The sequence below is a fragment of the Protopterus annectens genome, chromosome 10.part0 (genome assembly GCF_019279795.1).
Source record: "Protopterus annectens isolate FY-2018-M chromosome 10.part0, PAN1.0, whole genome shotgun sequence".
NCBI classification, from domain to species: Eukaryota; Metazoa; Chordata; order Ceratodontiformes; family Protopteridae; genus Protopterus; species Protopterus annectens.
The window spans coordinates 1,706,368,538-1,706,386,520 of NC_056744.1; the positions used below are offsets into that span (position 1 = coordinate 1,706,368,538).

The 17,983-nt window shown below is 41.3% G+C and overlaps 1 protein-coding gene across 1 annotated transcript in view; it reads left to right on the forward strand.

The window, feature by feature from the left end:
* The window catches only part of LOC122814453 (zinc-binding protein A33-like), a 93,871-nt gene that overhangs the window by 55,901 nt on the left and 19,987 nt on the right, over positions 1-17,983 (forward strand). Inside the window, exon 3 of the mRNA XM_044087032.1 lies at positions 15,651-15,794. Within this exon, the coding sequence (XP_043942967.1) occupies positions 15,651-15,794 (144 nt within the window). The remainder of the gene's footprint in view (positions 1-15,650; positions 15,795-17,983) is intronic.

A 17,983-nucleotide genomic window follows, 5' to 3' on the forward strand; every position in this document is an offset into this window, starting at 1 on the left:
GCACTGCTTTGTGTAGTGTATCACCAGCAGTAAAACAAAGAAATGCACACATGAAGCACAAGTATCAAATGCGTTCACACAGCACTGCTTTGTGTAGTGTATCACCAGCAGTAAAACAAAGAAATGCACACATGAAGCACAAGTATCAAATGCGTTCACACAGCACTGCTTTGTGTAGTGTATCACCAGCAGTAAAACAAAGAAATGCACACATGAAGCACAAGTATCAAATGCGTTCACACAGCACTGCTTTGTGTAGTGTATCACCAGCAGTAAAACAAAGAAATGCACACATGAAGCACAAGTATCAAATCGTTCACACAGCACTGCTTTGTGTAGTGTATCACCAGCAGTAAAACAAAGAAATGCACACATGAAGCACAAGCATCAAATGCGTTCACACAGCACTGCTTTGTGTAGTGTATCACCAGCAGTAAAACAAAGAAATGCACACATGAAGCACAAGCATCAAATGCGTTCACACAGCACTGCTTTGTGTAGTGTATCACCAACAGTAAAACAAAGAAATGCACACATGAAGCACAAGTATCAAATGCGTTCACACAGCACTGCTTTGTGTAGTGTATCACCAGCAGTAAAACAAAGAAATGCACACATGAAGCACAAGTATCAAATGCGTTCACACAGCACTGCTTTGTGTAGTGTATCACCGGCAGTAAAACAAAGAAATGCACACATGAAGCACAAGCATCAAATGTGTTCACACAGCACTGCTTTGTGTAGTGTATCACCAGCAGTAAAACAAAGAAATACACACATGAAGCACAAGTATCAAATGCGTTCACACAGCACTGCTTTGTGTAGTGTATCACCAGCAGTAAAACAAAGAAATACACACATGAAGCACAAGTATCAAATGCGTTCACACAGCACTGCTTTGTGTAGTGTATCACCAGCAGTAAAACAAAGAAATGCACACATGAAGCACAAGCATCAAATGCGTTCACACAGCACTGCTTTGTGTAGTGTATCACCAGCAGTAAAACAAAGAAATGCACACTTGAAGCACAAGTATCAAATGCGTTCACACAGCACTGCTTTGTGTAGTGTATCACCAGCAGTAAAACAAAGAAATGCACGCATGAAGCACAAGTATCAAATGCGTTCACACAGCACTGCTTTGTGTAGTGTATCACCAGCAGTAAAACAAAGAAATACAAACATGAAGCACAAGCATCAAATGCGTTCACACAGCACTGCTTTGTGTAGTGTATCACCAGCAGTAAAACAAAGAAATGCACACATGAAGCACAAGTATCAAATGCGTTCACACAGCACTGCTTTGTGTAGTGTATCACCAGCAGTAAAACAAAGAATTGCACACATGAAGCACAAGCATCAAATGCATTCACACAGCACTGCTTTATGTAGTGTATCACCAGCAGTAAAACAAAGAAATACACACATGAAGCACAAGTATCAAATGTGTTCACACAGCACTGCTTTGTGTAGTGTATCACCAGCAGTAAAACAAAGAAATGCACACATGAAGCACAAGTATCAAATGCGTTCACACAGCACTGCTTTGTGTAGTGTATCACCAGCAGTAAAACAAAGAAATGCACACATGAAGCACAAGTATCAAATGTGTTCACATAGCACTGCTTTGTGTAGTGTATCACCAGCAATTGATGATAAAATTTTGAGTGTAAAAGACTTACCAAACTGTCATTGGTCTTTCTGAAAAATTTTCTAGTGCAAGAGAAGATCCATCGTTGGAACTGCAAAAATAAATCATGTTACTATGCAATTAAGCAGAAGTGAGTTATAATGTAGTCTGATGCATTGTATCATAATCAGTACACAAGAAAAAAGTACCTGTTTATGGATGGCTGCTTTCGTAGATCAAATGGCGCAACAGAAGTAGGCAGCATTTGTACGACTGTCACCGATGCACAACTTGAAGGTGTGCCTTTTGTAAAAAGCAAAACAAAAGCTAATTATGCAAGAAGCAAGATTGCACATTGTACATGTTTGCAGGCATATACTCTTAATGTCCTACAATACACAAAAAATGTAATTTCTGAAAAGTACTCTTTGCTCAACACCATTTCCAAGGCTAACATGTACATTACATTCTAAAGCAGTTTTTGGGCACAGCAGAGCTACAGCCTTTATACCAGCACATAATGACTGCAAGGCAGATAAAGTAAGCCTAGATTATTTATTAATACATCTTGTAGACATACAGACCCTCAAAAGATGCACATCTAAAAATCCATCACACATTATAAGTGCCACCTGGCAATAGTGAACACAATGAATACATCAACATATGTAAATTTTTCATTGGTCAAAGCTTTGTCCTCGACCTCTACAACACCAGAATTCAACAAATAGTACAAAGTAAATACAAGGTACTCCACAACAGTACACTGGACAGTTTTACATTTGCAGGTTTTACTGTAATAAAGCCCTAGTATGTGTAAATAAATGTGCATACCGAGTCAGGAAGGAGGCTAAACTTGCTGAAAGCTGAGCAATCTCCTCTTTTCGTGTACGCTTTGCTTTCCTCTGCTGGGCACCAGATGGTTGCTTTCACTTCACTGCAGCTTCCATCCTATCAGAAATACAAGCTGTTTCAGCAGTTTAGGATTACCAGGGAGATTGAGTCTACCCTTGCACCATCATTGGCATATGACTCAGGAATATTTGGCAACCTGTCACAGAATTTTCAAAGATGCCCAGAAAATGTATACAGTTGAATGCACATAGTGTCTGCTGCCCTCTTGTTTAAAGATATGAGTCTGAAAGAAGTTGTGTAGGTATGGAAAGTGCCATGTCTGTATCTTCATGGTTGCATTCTCTTTGTGGTCAGGAGGGTCTTTGAACTACAATCACTGCAAAAGGCAAAGTCTCCTGAGGCATCAGAGCAAATGAGGCAGAGAGATCCCTGGAGTACTGAGTGATGATTTCTGCTCCATGATTAGAAACATAAATGGACCACTAAACTCCCAGAGTCTGGTTTTGCAAAACCATGCAGCATTCATATGAGTGTGCATTAGCAGAACAAATTAATGTTTATCACAGTTCTAAACAGGTTAAAATTATATTTATTACTTCTATCCATAACATTATCAGAGCAGCTATAGGTAAAAGATGTGATAAGCTGATCTGGTTGGGCATTAATTAGCAGTAGGACAAAAACTGGTCTAATCTTGTAAATTTCTCTACAGCTAATTACAAAGCTAAAATAGCATCCCCAGCTAATGATAATCATAAGGCATTCTGTAGCTATGTCTGAAAACTAAAACGGAATGCCCAGCTAGGTGCCGAACTTGTAGTGGATGGTACCTCTCATTTTGAACCTGAGGAAATTGCCGACCTGCTAGGTGGTTTGGTGAAAACTTCACCCCCTCACCCCATCTCCACTAGCCATAACCCATATCATACCTGACACCAGTCCTATGCCTAGTATCTCTAGAGATCATGTCATATCTGAGCTCTCCAATGCCAAAAATGTGGCCTCAGTGGGAACAGATAACATCCCAGGTTGCTTACTAATCAATCTAAAACAGGACCTGGTGGACCCAGTTGACATTCACTTTAACCATAGCCTGAGAACTGACTTTGTTCCAGCAGAATGGAGAAGAGCAACAGTAATCCCCTTACACAAAGAGGGGCCATCAACCAACCCTGGGAAGTATAGACCCATAAGTCTAACCAGCCTCATCTGCAAGGCCATGGAAAGAACCATCATTGACTTTATCAACAAGGACATAAACAACCTTCAAACATTAGACCCATCCCACTTTGGATTTGTTAAGGGTAGATCATGCTTATTAAGCACAGTAGACATTTTTGAGATAGTCACCAAAGCCCTGGATTAAGGTAAGACAGTGAATGTTGCCTATCTTGACCTAGCCAAAGTTTTTGGCACAATTCTCCACTCAGGTATCATTGAAACTCTCCAAGCTGGGGATTAATCCTTACATCACTAGATGTGTAACCAATTGGCTCACTGACAGAACACATACTGTCAAAGTTGTTGAGTCCACTTCCACCAGTAGACTCATCACTAGTGGCGTACCACAGGGATCTGTGCTGGGCCCTTTACTGTTTGGAATCTATTTCTCAGAAGTCCAGGCTAAAGTAGATGGCCTTTGGCTTACCACATTCACTGAAAATTGCAAACTGGGTGCAATCATTGAGTCCCCCAATGATGTTAAAACATATTAAAACAGCAAAAACTGTCCAACTGCTGAAGCACACAATAAAGTAAGCAGTCACCATGACTGTACAGAGCTCTGCTTAAAAAATACTTTAATAAATTTCATAAAAAGATAAAAACTTGAAATGATGGTAAGCACTTTGAAAGTATACAAACCGCTTCATTAGACCAAAAAACCAATGAGAGAAAATAACTTAACAGTTAACATCACATTAAGTCTCTGCAAACACAAATATTTCTAGGAAGTCCAGGTTAAAGCAGATGGCCTTTGGCTTACCACATTTGCTGATAATTGCAAATTGGCTGCAGTCATTAAGTCCCCCAATGATGTTAACATATTACAGGAGGGTCTAACAGACAAATGATTAGTTTTATACCATGGCTTTGGCACCAAATGCAAAAAAGTGCATTGTTATCCCCTTTGGCAAAGTGGAATTCCCTGATAATTATAATATTGACAGCACCCCCTAAGTTCAAATCCAGTGGTGTGAGATCTGGGAATACAGGTAGATAGCAATCTGAACTTCGACCACCAAGTTTCCATAGTGGTAAGGAAAACCTTCTGCAGTGTGCATCTCATAAGTAAGGGCATCACATCCAGGCCTAAGACTGTTGTAACTTCACTGTACTCGACCCTCATCAGAGGATTAATAGTGTACAGTGCTCCCTTTTGCATGTACCCCACTAGACACTGGCAGCAGCTGGTGAGACCAGAAAGGTTTCCCACCAAGAAAATACAGGGCCTGTAAACCATGACTTATGTGGTTAGACTGAAAAGCCCTGTCACTCTGCTCTGTATTTTATAGGCTGCTGAAAGGCAACTTGTGCCTGGCCTATAGGGCAATCTCCAATCCTGCCCTAATGGAAATGCTGCATATCTGCAAGTCAAATGGCACAAGCGTCACTCAATCTAGTGATCTTAACCAAGCCTGTGGCATTAATAGAACATGCTGGAGACAGATGCATTTCCCAAAGATTGATGCTCCTCTGGAATAAACTTCCAATTCACACGAAGTAGAGCTCATCACCCTATACAAACTCAACCTAGACAAATGGTTGGGAGAGTGCAAATTCACCCAGTGGGTGGCACCCATGTCCCTCATGGACAGGGGTAGTCAGTGCTGGTCATAGACTTGCCCTGTAAATTACATCCATCTAACCAAGGAGAATTGGGACAACTAGGAATTAACCTAGCTAGGCTTGTAAGGGTTCTAGGGCCTCTAGTCTAGTAACCTCCTATGAACCTATAATCTAGGTAATCAGTTCTTGCTACTTTGATAAGGTTTTTTTAATTCAGACTTGTGTCCTTCAGGAAGAGCACACTGTTGCTGCTTAGTGGCTATGAGCTTGAGTGTGCACTGAGAGCAGGTGGGAATAATTAGTTATTAAAACAAGATTTTTTTCTTCAATGACTTCATCTCGTTCTACTTTTCTGAAACAAAGGGGGATAGAACGTTATACTGACTGTTGCATTTTTATATGTTTTATCAGGTCTTGCTAGAGGTAACTTATCAATGTTGTTTTAAAGCAAGGGAAAACTTCTGCCACCAAGTCAAAAGTTGAGGCATTTCTGGTATGGCAGGCTACAGACAGAAAAGCAAGAACACAGTTATCTAGGGAACTGAGTGACAGCAGTTATTTTTACCTCATTAAACCTTTTTAAGCACAACCTGGATAGCTGGATGAGGAACAGAAAATACACCCCTGGGATTCCACCTGTGTCCCTGCTTGACAGTGGCATAGGGTGCTGATGTTGGAACATGGGCTACATTCTTGGCTAGGCTTGTAAGGGCCTCAGGGCCAATAGCCTAGTAACGTCCTATGATCCTATGGTAAAAACTACAAGAAAAACTCAACCAAGGTACACTTTTCACTGTGTAATACCTTAAACCTCCTGTAATGGAGGTACATAAATGACCCCTTAAGAACATCAAGTGTTTCAGCTGCATGGCTTCTGAATGTCTATGACTTTTTTACTTTTAAAGTCTATCATTAGATTCAGAACAATAAAGCCAAACCCCAGCACCTGTGGGCATGCATGTTTCTGTTTTTTTTTTTTTTACCTCACTGCAAGTGACCACTTGCCTACTTTCCTACTCTAACACCGTAACAGGCCCAACAAAACAACTAGCTGCATTAGAGTTCACAACCTTATCTCTTTCTGCAAAGATATATTTAATGACATATTAAAACTGCGTGACTGGTCCTCCTCCCAAGAACTCTTCCATTTACTGTTGCAGTCATATGTTGTACTCAGCTTTTCTAAATATACTAGATCAACAAGCTGTTAGAATTAAAACAATAAAAACTAACCCTGCTCCCTGGCTAAAAAAAGAAACAAAACAACCCATGCTACAAAGAGGTAGAGCATGGAAGCTATAGATCCATAACAAAATCCTATCATCTCACAATAAAGTTAGGCAACTGAGAAATATTATCAAGTGCAAAAAAAAAAAAAAAAAGCAAACCGGTTACCTCACCCTTCAACATAGACAGTGCAAAACCCCAAAAGTCTTTTGGAAATCTTTAAACAAACTACTAAAACGTGGTCAAGCGAGCATTCCACAATGTAAAATAAGTAACACATCAGACTCAGTAGCTGTCCAGTTTAATTCCCACTTTATCCAATCTGTATTTAATCTAGTGAAAAAACACCCTCACCAGTCTCTCCACTCCTCAACTATCCTTGATAATCTACTTTTCAATATCTACACCAACTCGCTTCACACTGCCTCCAGAGAAGCCTCTGTCATCCAATATGCAGATGACTCAGCCCTCATTTACTCAGCCCCTACGCTTCCCCTACTTCAAAAAAATCACACGACTCCTTCTCTTCTATTGAATCTTGGCTATCCAGCGCCCAGCTTCTTCTTAACCCTTATAAAACTAACATTATACTTTTTATCACAAAAAAGTTGTACAGAGGGTAAACAATCCTTTTGCATTACCTCAAATGATAACACCCGGCTGTAACTTGCATACATAACCAAACTTCAAGGAGTCATTATAGATGACAACTTGAAATTTAACCAGCATATAGCAAATGTTATGAAAAAACACCAAAAACTAGGGACCTTGTATAGCTCCAACACTACCTCAGTAGAGCAGAGAGTTGATTATCCAAATGTCGATCATCAGAAATGTCACTCATCCGAACCAGCCTTCCAAAGTATTCGGGTAGGAAAAATCATAAAGTCAGAATATGTGAACAGTATATGTATTCATATAGCATGTTTTTTGAGCTTGTACCCAGCTCATGTGTGAAATATATTCTTTATTGTCCACTGGAATCACTGAATGGTTGAAAAGTGTATTCTTGAGTGCAGAAAAAAAACAAGATTTTTAGAAGTCTTTTTATCCGCTTCAATTATATGTTTGATTATCCGAACTACCATAGGTCCCAATTAGTTCGGATAATTGACTCTCTGCTGTAATAACATCATGAAAAACATAGCATCTACCTACTTATTTATGCATCCCCCCATATTTACTAACCTTAACACCAGCCTAAAATTCAAACTAAAAATGTTATAATAAAATAGCTAAGTTTTCTTGAAATCTTCCTTCATACTCCCTGCCATGCCCAAAAAGAAATTAAATGGCTAGAACATCCAAACCCACTCATTTACTCACAATTAATCACAGCCTATACTGTACTCTACCAACCTGACAACTGTCCTTACCTTAAGAATGTTCTCCAGTACTGTCCCACAACAAGAGCTTTAGCATCCAGCACTCAATCTCTGCTTACACATTGCATACATAATAAGTAAACAAATAAATAAATTGAATTGTATCTGCTTATTTTCTCATGTCTCAGACTGTATGCGATCCTCTCTATTGCCATGCCCCCCCCCCCCATCTTTGTACCGTTTGCAAACAGATGGATTTTTGCTCTAGTTCTTTATAACATCTTACATCATGGATTTGAAAAATCAAGCAGTATCAACACCAGACACCATTGAACCCCTCTACCAATAATGCATTTGCTAAACTGTCTCTACCTTTTACAACTTCTTTCATCGGGTTTCAGTCTTTCACCACACTCCTTAGAAACCTGACAGCCCCATCCCTTGTCTCATAAGTTGCTGCTTTTCAAGTATCAGCCTCTGAGAAATGATGTCACAAATGTTACTAAACTCCAGACTCACCTCTTTCACTAGATGCCCCTTCCTTACTTTAGGGAGACTGAGTTTTAGACCTAGATCAGGTGGGCAAGCAAGACCTAGGCTGGGATTCCAGACAGCCAAACTATACCAAATTCCATGCCATAGGCTGCCAGCAGTTCTCATGTCAGTGAGCACAATGAGATGAGCCCAAGCCTGGTTTCAAAACCAGAGAAAAGACTCAAGAAGTTCCGGCCGGGCTATCACAATTGAGAATAGGTATACTGTATGAAACAAGAGATTGTGCCCAACGCACACAGTGGCGCTACTATAAAAAGCGAGTGCAATGTGTAAAACACCTGCAGCACAGTGACAAATAAAGAAATACAGAATTGCAGTCTGACACAATGCTATACAGCCTTACTCAGCAGCAGTCAGCACCATTCCCATTTGCACACTGCAACTGCACTCACGCTTATTAGCCTGTCAACGGATCAGCTGATATTTACCTGGCTGTGAGGTAATGCAAAAGCTCTGCGTTTATGTGCATCAGGCAGTACAGGTGCACAAACCAGTTTGAAACCTTGGCTAACCTGTTCAAGTCTCTCTATTCGCGGCACTAGTAGGCCTTTCACCCTTCCCGCCCTCCTGTGATGCCTTGCGCGCCATATAAAAGCTAATGTTAATACATTACAGACTCGGACAGAGAGTACCTATTTTTCACTAATTTGTATATATTAGGTTATTGTTTGCATAAATTGACTTGATCACAGATTCATAGGGACAGGGTGAGGCTATATATGCTCAATTAACTGTATGCTTTTCACCCGAATTTTCATTCTGATACAAGTGTGTGCGCGCATGCACGTATGTGCTTTGGTGGGTTTTACTAACTATCTACACTCACTGCATTGCTCGTGACTGCTCGGTAATTATTTTAATGGGACTGGAAAACAAAACCAACAACTACATACTTATTATTAGTACTAGTACTGATAATTACCGGGCAGTTGATCGGTGCGTGTGCCACTGCCTTAGTCTTCTCAGTCTCATCTGCAACCGCCAGTACACTCAAAAATATTACGTCTAGGGAGTCGGGACTAGGGCTAGGCGCACTTAAATGTGATAAAGAAACTAAGCTGTTCGCCAAGGAAAATAATAAAAGCAGCAGTACTAGCATAGCATCATGCATGTGGCGAGTAATCCAAAAAAAAAAAAAAAAAACAAATGCTCTTGCGAAGTTGCGAAACTAAAGGAGGAAACCTGTTATGACCGTAAATGACACATACCAAGGCTTTTTAAGCACTGGTCTGGCACTAACAGTGTGGCATCCATTAAGGCTAGCTTCTTCTTTTTTTTTTTTTTTGCTAAGAAGACTCACCATTATCTTTTACTTACTCCGTAATCCCTAGATTCTGAGTGACAACAAGCTTTTTTATAAAAAAAAAAAAAAAATCATCTGTGGAAATGGACTAGCTATGCAGCATTTACTACCTTGATAGTTCATTCATTTCACTTCATTCATTGATTAGCAGTCTGCATCTTCTGCGTCTCTTATTATAAATAAAACTTAAAATAACTTACTTAAGATTCAGCCAGGTTCAAATCTCTGCAGCAACAGCAATAAACAAAACTATAAAGATAAGCTGCCGAAGCAAGCAGGCCAAGTGGAACTGGGTCTGGAAGTTGACGTACTCTCTCTGTATTAATATTTGCTGTCTGACACTCTCTCTCACAAGTAAAGCGGGAGTCTCTGGACCAATCAGCACAGCCATTGGTTTGTAGCTAACAGGCTGTTGGGTCCTACAGCCAGCCAGATTATACCCCCCTCTCCAGATAAACTGTACTGAAATGTATACAGTCAGTATGCCTCCCAACGTCTCTGCCAGGGATCATTCCAGTTGCCCTACTGGATATGGGCACTGTGAACCAACATCAGGTGGCACGGTTCCTAGGCAATTTTTTTTAGCCTAGGTTTGTAAAGGCTCCAGGGCCATTAGCCTAGTACACACCTATGAACCTATAAATACTCACAGACTTTAAATATGAAACCATGAGTCATTTTGCATCCTTTGAATACTCCCAGACTTTAGGCACAGAACTACGATTCAAGTATGGGAGTATTCACGGGATGTAGAATGAGTCATAGAATTGCATGAGTTATTCTACCTCACATAAGTACTTCTAGAGTTCAGTCACAGACCCACATGGGTCATTCTATGTAACATGAATAACCCAAGACATCAGTCAAAGAATAACGCAAGTCATTCTCTGTCATGAGTGCTCCCACACCTGATTCTTAGAACCATGAGACACATTCTACATGTTAGAAATGCGCCAAAACTTCAGATGCAGAACCAAACGAGTAATTTTGTATTGGACAAATACTTACAGACATCAGACACAAACACATTGTTTACATAGCATAACATTTGCGGTTACACAGTATAATGTTTGTGGTTACATAGTATAACATTTGTGGTTACTTAATGTATCATTTGTACATTTGATGTTACGTGGAATAACATCTGTGGTTACATGGAATAACATCTGTGGTTACATGGAATAACTTCTGTGGTTGCATGGAATAACATATGTAGTTACATGGAGTAACATCTGTGGTTACATGGAGTAACATCTGTGGTTACATGGAATAACATCTGTGGTTACATGGAATAACATTTGTGGGTTACATAGTGTAACATTTGTGGTTACATAGGTTCATAAGTAGGTACTAGGCTATCGGCCCTGGGGCCTATACAAGCCCGGCCAAAAAGGTACCCTGGCTTTTGCCACCCAAGAAAATGATTTTCCTGTGCCATTGTCGAGCAGAGCCACAGAGGTGATCCCCGGGGTGAATTTCCTATTTCCCATCCAATCATCAAGATTTTTCTTGAAGAGTGCTAATGAGGAGCTTTGTTTGATATAGATAGGTAGTTTATTCCAGAGTATGGGAAGTCTCTGGGACAGGAATCTATCCCACTGGCATGTTCTGTTTATTGTGGTGACAGAGTTTAGGTCCCTGGAGCGTGTAGCTCGGAGGGATTGGGATTTCTTTAAGTGGAGCATGTCCAACAGCTCTGGGTTTGACATAGCTTTGTATGTTAGGCAGAGATCACCTCTGAGTAGGCGATATGCGACGGAGTAAAGCTGGAGGTTTTTGAGACGGTCAGCGTAGGGCATCTGTTTGAGGCCGGTAATCCTCTTTGTGAGGTATTTCTGTGGCCTTTCCAGTTGTTGGAGATGCCTTGTGAGGTACATACCAAAAGGGGCATTATACTCTATAATGGGTCTAATGAGTGATGAGTAGAGGGGAACAATGACCTCTTTTTTTCTGGATGAGAAACCTTTTGTGATGAGTTGTGCCACGTAGAAGGATTTCCTGACTACTGTGGCGATGTGATTATCAAAGGAGAGACTACTGTACACCTGTGTCCCAAGGTCTCTTATCACACTTTCAGTGTTAAGTATACTACCGCCTATGTTGTAGTTCATGGGTACAGAGCTTTTAACAAAGGGGATGACAATGCACTTTTTGGAATTGAGCTTGAGGCCATGGCTTTGATACCAGGCATCTGTCTCAGTGAGGCCCTTTTGTAGGATGTCCACATCGTTAGGAGTTTCGATTATGGCTCCTAGTTTGCAGTCATCTGCAAACTTCATTAGCCAAAGACCTTCTGTGTTAGCCTGTACTTCAGAAAAGTAGATACCAAACAGGAGAGGACCCAGGACTGAACCCTGTGTCATTGCTCTGAAGTCGGATTTGGAGTCTGCTACTTTCACAGTGTGGGTTCTGTCAGTGAGCCAGTTGGCAACCCATCTTGTGACATAGGGATTTATACCTAGTTTAGTGAGTTTATCTATAATTCCAGAGTGGGGGATGGTGTCAAAAGCCTTGGCAAGATCTAGATAGGCTGTGTGAACCACCTTACCCTTGTCTACGGCTTTGGTGACTGCTTCAATGGAGACATGATTTGCCTTTTACAAACCCAAACTGGGTGGGATCCAGAGTTTGGAGATTACCAATGTCTTTGTTTATAAGTTCCATGATGATACGTTCCATGGCCTTGCAGACCAGGCTCGTCAGGCTAATGGGGCGGTAGTTCCCGGGGTCCGTGGTGGCTCCCCCCTTGTGGAGTGGGATAACCGTTGCTGTGTGCCATTCAGCAGGCACAAATCCTGAGGTGAGGCTATGATTGAACATGGTACTTAGGTGGGGTGCCAGTTCATTCTGTAGTTCATGTAGAACGCAGCCTGGGATGTTGTCTGGTCCCATGGATGCTGTGTTCTTGGCTTTGGAGAGCGTGGTTTTTACCTGTGCAGCCGTGATTACAGGAACTTTGCATTCTTCCAGTACAGAGATGGGCTCTTTAGGGGGTGAGAGGGGGAGTAAAGTTAGCAGTGAACCTGGGCTCTTTAGGGGGTGAAGAGGGGGGGGGTAAATTTAGCACTGAACCTATCTGCCAGGATGTTGGCAATATCAGTTGGGTCTATATATTTAGTGCCATTGTGCTGTAACTCAGAGCAGATGTGAGTGTTGCCATTCAGATTCTTGACATAGCTATAGAATGCTTTGTTGTTGTCTTTAGAATCAGTTGCGATTTTGTTTTCGTAACTAGCTTTGGAGGATTTTATCAGGGATTGCAGCTTCTTACTGAGGCTGACCAGGGAGCTCCTCCACTCATGGAATTTTACTCTCTTTTGCAAGAGTTTCTTCCTTCTGTTGTACAGTTTGTTTATGGCAGGGGACCACCAGATCAGCTTCCTTTTTTTGGAGGATAGCGTCTTGGTTCTGTTTGGGATAGCACGATCCATGCACTCATGTAAGTGCTTATAAAGTGCAATTGTGTAGGATTCAGTAGTCATAACTGTATTGTCCATCTGCATGGGTGTCATGAAATTCACCACTTTTGTCTTAAGAAGCATGAAGTTGGCTTTGGAGAAATTTTTTATTATGGTTTCCTTAATGGGGGGTGGAGGCAGGATGTGGATATCTAGGGTAATTAGCTTATGGTCGGATCGGACCAATGAGGCATTGACTTCAGGTGTGGAACACCGGTCACTCATATTGGTAATGACTAGATCTAGGATATTGTTGCCCATGGTGGGGGTGTGAATAAGTTGATCCAGGGCATTGGAGTTTATGAATTCCAGAAAGCATTGAGCGAAGGAGTTGGAACATGAGTAGTTTTCCCATTTAATGGTGGGGTAGTTGAAATCGCCCATTATTAGGGTGTTTGGTTGAACTCTAATATTTTCCAGTACATCAAGAAAAGAGGAGTGGGTCATCTGCAGCAAGCTATAATTTCGATTGCAGTTTTGCCCAGAGTTAGTTGCACTTGGATAACCTTGGCTGCATTATGCTGAGCAACTAGCCTGGAGGTGTAGATATCCTTAATGAATATGGATACACCTCCGTCTTTGGTGTTCCGGTCCAGATTACATGGCCGAAAAGTGTGGTATGAGTTATAGGCTGGTAGTGCAGGGGTGCTCTCTGGAGCCTTGAACCAGGTCTCAGTCACTGCACAAATATCGATGTTCTCCATTTTAAGGAGTGCCTCGAGTGAGTGCATTTTGAGATTTAGACTTCTGGCATTGAGTAGCATCACCCTCAGTTTCTGCTTGCCTGTTCCTGTTATGGTGGTGAATTTGTCATTTGAACCTTGCCTAAAAAAGGCACTACAGGGGTGGCAAGAACCTTAGCCAGTATCCGGAATCCCAGGGGTGACAGGTGCAGGCCTTCTCTGGGAAAGCATCGCGGTCTGTCGAGCATGTCATCCCAGGCAGACAGGTACTGGATCCCTTTAGAATGGCACCAGAAGCTTAGCCAATTGTTGAAGTCAATCATTTTGTCCTTGTACTGCAGCATCATTCTGGGTGATGGCAGAATGCTACTCAGGGCTAGGGTCATACCTGCCTGGGCTACAAGATCGGAGAGCTCTTCCATGTCTCTTTTCATGTAGTCCAGGGAGGTACGTCTCCAGTCGTTCACACCAACATGGACAATGACAGAGTCCTATTTGTACTTGTTGTGGAGTGACCTGAGTGCGTGGGTTATGTGGCGGATCCTGGCACCCGACAGGCAGCTGACAGTAACCTTCTCCTTGTTTAGCCTGGTGAATGGGACATCAGTGTGCCTGACTATAGAGTCGCCTATGACTAGTGTGTTGGGTACGTTGTTTTGCCTTATTGGCTGTGGTGGAGTGGCACACTGAGTCTGTGGGCTATGTGTCATTTGGGTTGTGTTGGGGAGGTGGAGGTTGCTTGCATTTCTGCTTTGGAGGTCTCTGTTGCTTGAGTAGATTATTATTGAGAGCCTCTGTGAATGTTTTTGTATTTCTGCTTTGGAGTTCTCTTTTGCTTGAGCAGATTATTATCAAGAGCCTCCGCAAATGTTTTTGCATTTCTATGTGTGGATTTTGGTGGTGTAGATTTAGTGAGACTATGTGATGAGTGTGGTCTGGTGCAAGTGTTTACCTTCTCCTCTTGACTGTCAAGTTCAGTCTTGATTGGAGAGAGTTTTACCTCCAGTTTGGCTAGATAAGTGCATCTCTCACAGATTGTAGTGTTTGGTGGTAGGAGGAGAAGGTTGTCTGTGTAGATGAGGCAATTTCTACATTGCCCCAAGATGCCCAGATTCATCAGATAGACAGGAGAGAACACTCTGAGCTGACCCTTGGACATGCCTGAATAAAAAAAACAATTTCCTCTAGATAAGTGAGGAAAGTGAGTACAAGAGCTGTTTTTCTCTAAGCAAGTGAGGAAAGTAAGTACCAAAACCACATAGTATAACATTTGTGGTTACATGGAATAACATCTGTGGTTATATAGTATAACATCTGTGGTTACATGGAATAACCTTTGTGGTTACATGGAATAAAATTTGTGGTTACATAGTGTAATATCTGTGGTTACATGGAATAACATTGGGGGTTACATGGAATAACATCTGTGGTTACATGGAATAACATTTGTGGTTACATAGTATAACATTTGTGGTTACTATTGCTTTAGCAGTCCTATGATGATTATGCTAATGATGGTGATATGACTGGGTGATATGACTGAGTGACAGCGGTGATGTTTCACTAGGGGTAATTTTTGCACTGGCTATTCATATCTTGACTCGCCCACTGAAGAGGTAATCCTAGGTTGTCCTTCTTTCCGTGTCAGCCATAGTGGTGAGCATAGTCATAATCACAACCCCATGATACTGAGGTCACAAATGTGCCTTACATCTGTGCCATTTGGCTGGCTTCCTCTCATTCTGTTATGTATTAAAATGGATGGATACAACTGATACAGTGATGTGCAGTCATTCAGTGTGTCTTTCTATATTCATTGTTTCCTAGGAGGATGCTTTTAATTTGGAAGAGTACTTTAAACAAACGTTTGCAAAACTGTACCAGTTTCTCTATGACAAAGAACAAAAGCTAACCCAACAGCTTAACAGTAACTTGGAGCATGGACAGCAGAAACCCCTCAGTTTGCTATCGGTAAGTAAACATTTAGTTTCCGCTTTTCTATAATTTCGTTTTTTTTTTAAATTGGAATGTCATGTAACAACCAAAGTGAAGAATCATTTGCAGTAACATGCCAGCAGTCTAAAATGTGCATATGATTGAGTCTGAAATGCTGTTCTCCCTTTTTATTTAGTATGTGTGGATGTGTGAGAACTATTGCATGTATAAATTAATTTATAAATTTAAAATTGTGTATAAATATACCTCTGATTTATGTATTATTGCTAATGGGTTACCAAGCAATAACACCTTACTGATACACTATTGAAACACAAAAAAATGTATCTGTCCCGTAATTTTTTAGTTAATACAAAACACTTGTGGAACAAAGCATATCTTATTGAAACATGGTAAAGTTAAGCCTTGGCTTAAAAAATATATGGAGCTACATCATAAATAATAAATATGCTATATATGGGGTAACCTCCCTCATGTCTTTCTAGTGATCCCCATTTTGCCCTCAGGTTAATTTAACAATCCTGATGTTGTAATGCCTAGGAGAGTATTACATTTTGTTGGTGTCAGAATGATTTCTTGGGCATTTACTCTACTCTTGTCTTACTGTGTTATGCTCTACAATTGAAGTTGAAATCTTCAGCAAGAAATGCATGTAAAACATCTTAATTTTTATCTTCCAACTTTGGTAAAATCACTTACTAACTGTTTAATTTCAGAGTAGCATGGTGTTTTTTCATTGCTGTATGTACAACTGTAGTTGAAACTGGATGAAGAAATAACTTGACTGCAGATCTACAGTTGCAGATCTCTCAACTAAGTATTAAAGTTGATGAAGCATGAAGCCTGTGTTTGGCAAAGGAAATGTTGGCCTGTAGCTTTGGAAGCAATGTAACCAGGCTCAATTTCCTACCGGTAGATGGTAGCTGGCTGGTGGGGCTCTTCAGGCGCATGATCCCTAGACTCTACTCTCCCTAAAGGTATGCCCCAGAGATCATTCAATGCTCTGAGTAAAACTATGATTTAATAAATAAAGTTACTGATTTGCTTTCAGTCGCTTACATAAACTAGAAGAAATACAACTGTGTATGAAGCCCAGCACTTTCTGTATGGCACAGACCAGTATAATGCATTTATATTTGTTAAAATGCTCTGTAAGCAGCACAAACCCTGGATGAACTGTTGGTCACCCTCAGATGTTTGTTTTGCTTTCTTGAAGTATTGTGTACCACTTGGTATAATGCAGCTAAATGTAGCTCGGCATTAATATGTCTAATGTTATACACCATATACCATGCATCATGTTTTTCTAGTCATTAGATATGCATTATGTGAGGTGGCATGCAACCCAGCCACTGGGGATGCACAAGCCAGTACATTTCTTTGTGCCGGTCCCAAGCCCGGATAAATGGGGAGGGTTGCGTCAGGAAGGGCATCCGGCGTAAAACTTCGCCAAATCTTTTCATGCAGTCACCAGTTAATATTTCCATACCGGATCGGTCGAGGCCCGGGTTAACAACGACCGCCACCAGTACTGTTAGCCAACAGGGTGCTGGCAGAAATTGGGCTACTGTTGGCCGAAGGAGGAGAAGAGGCGGAAGGCATGGCCGAAGGCAGGAAGAGAGGAGGAAGGCTAGGACGGTGGTAGTGAGGGTCGGAACTTTGAATGTTGGCAGTATGACTGGTATACGGAGAGCGCTAGCTGATATGATGGACAGAAGGAAGGTTGGTATATTGTGTTTGCAAGAGACTAGATGGAAGGGGAGTAAGGCTAGGTGTATCTGAGGTGGGTTCAAATTGTTTTATCATGGTATGGATGGGAGGAGAAATGGCGTAGGAGTTATTCTGAGGGAACAGTATGCGAAGAGTGTTTTGGAGGTGAATAGGGTGTCGGATAGAGTGATGTTTATGAAGCTGGAAATTGATGGTGTAATGATTAATGTTGTTAGTGCATATGCTTCACAGGTTGGGCGTGCAATGGATGAGAAAGAAAAATTTTGGAGTAAATTGGATGAAGTGGTGATGACTGTACCCAAGGGTGAGAGAGTGGTGACTGGAGCAGATTTAAATGGGCATGTTGGTGAAGGAAACAGTGGGGATGAGGAAGTGATGGGTAGGTATGGTGTTAAACGAAGGAATGCAGAAGGTCAGATGGTAGTGGATTTTGCAAAAAGGATGGATATGGCTGTGGTGGATACGTATTTTAA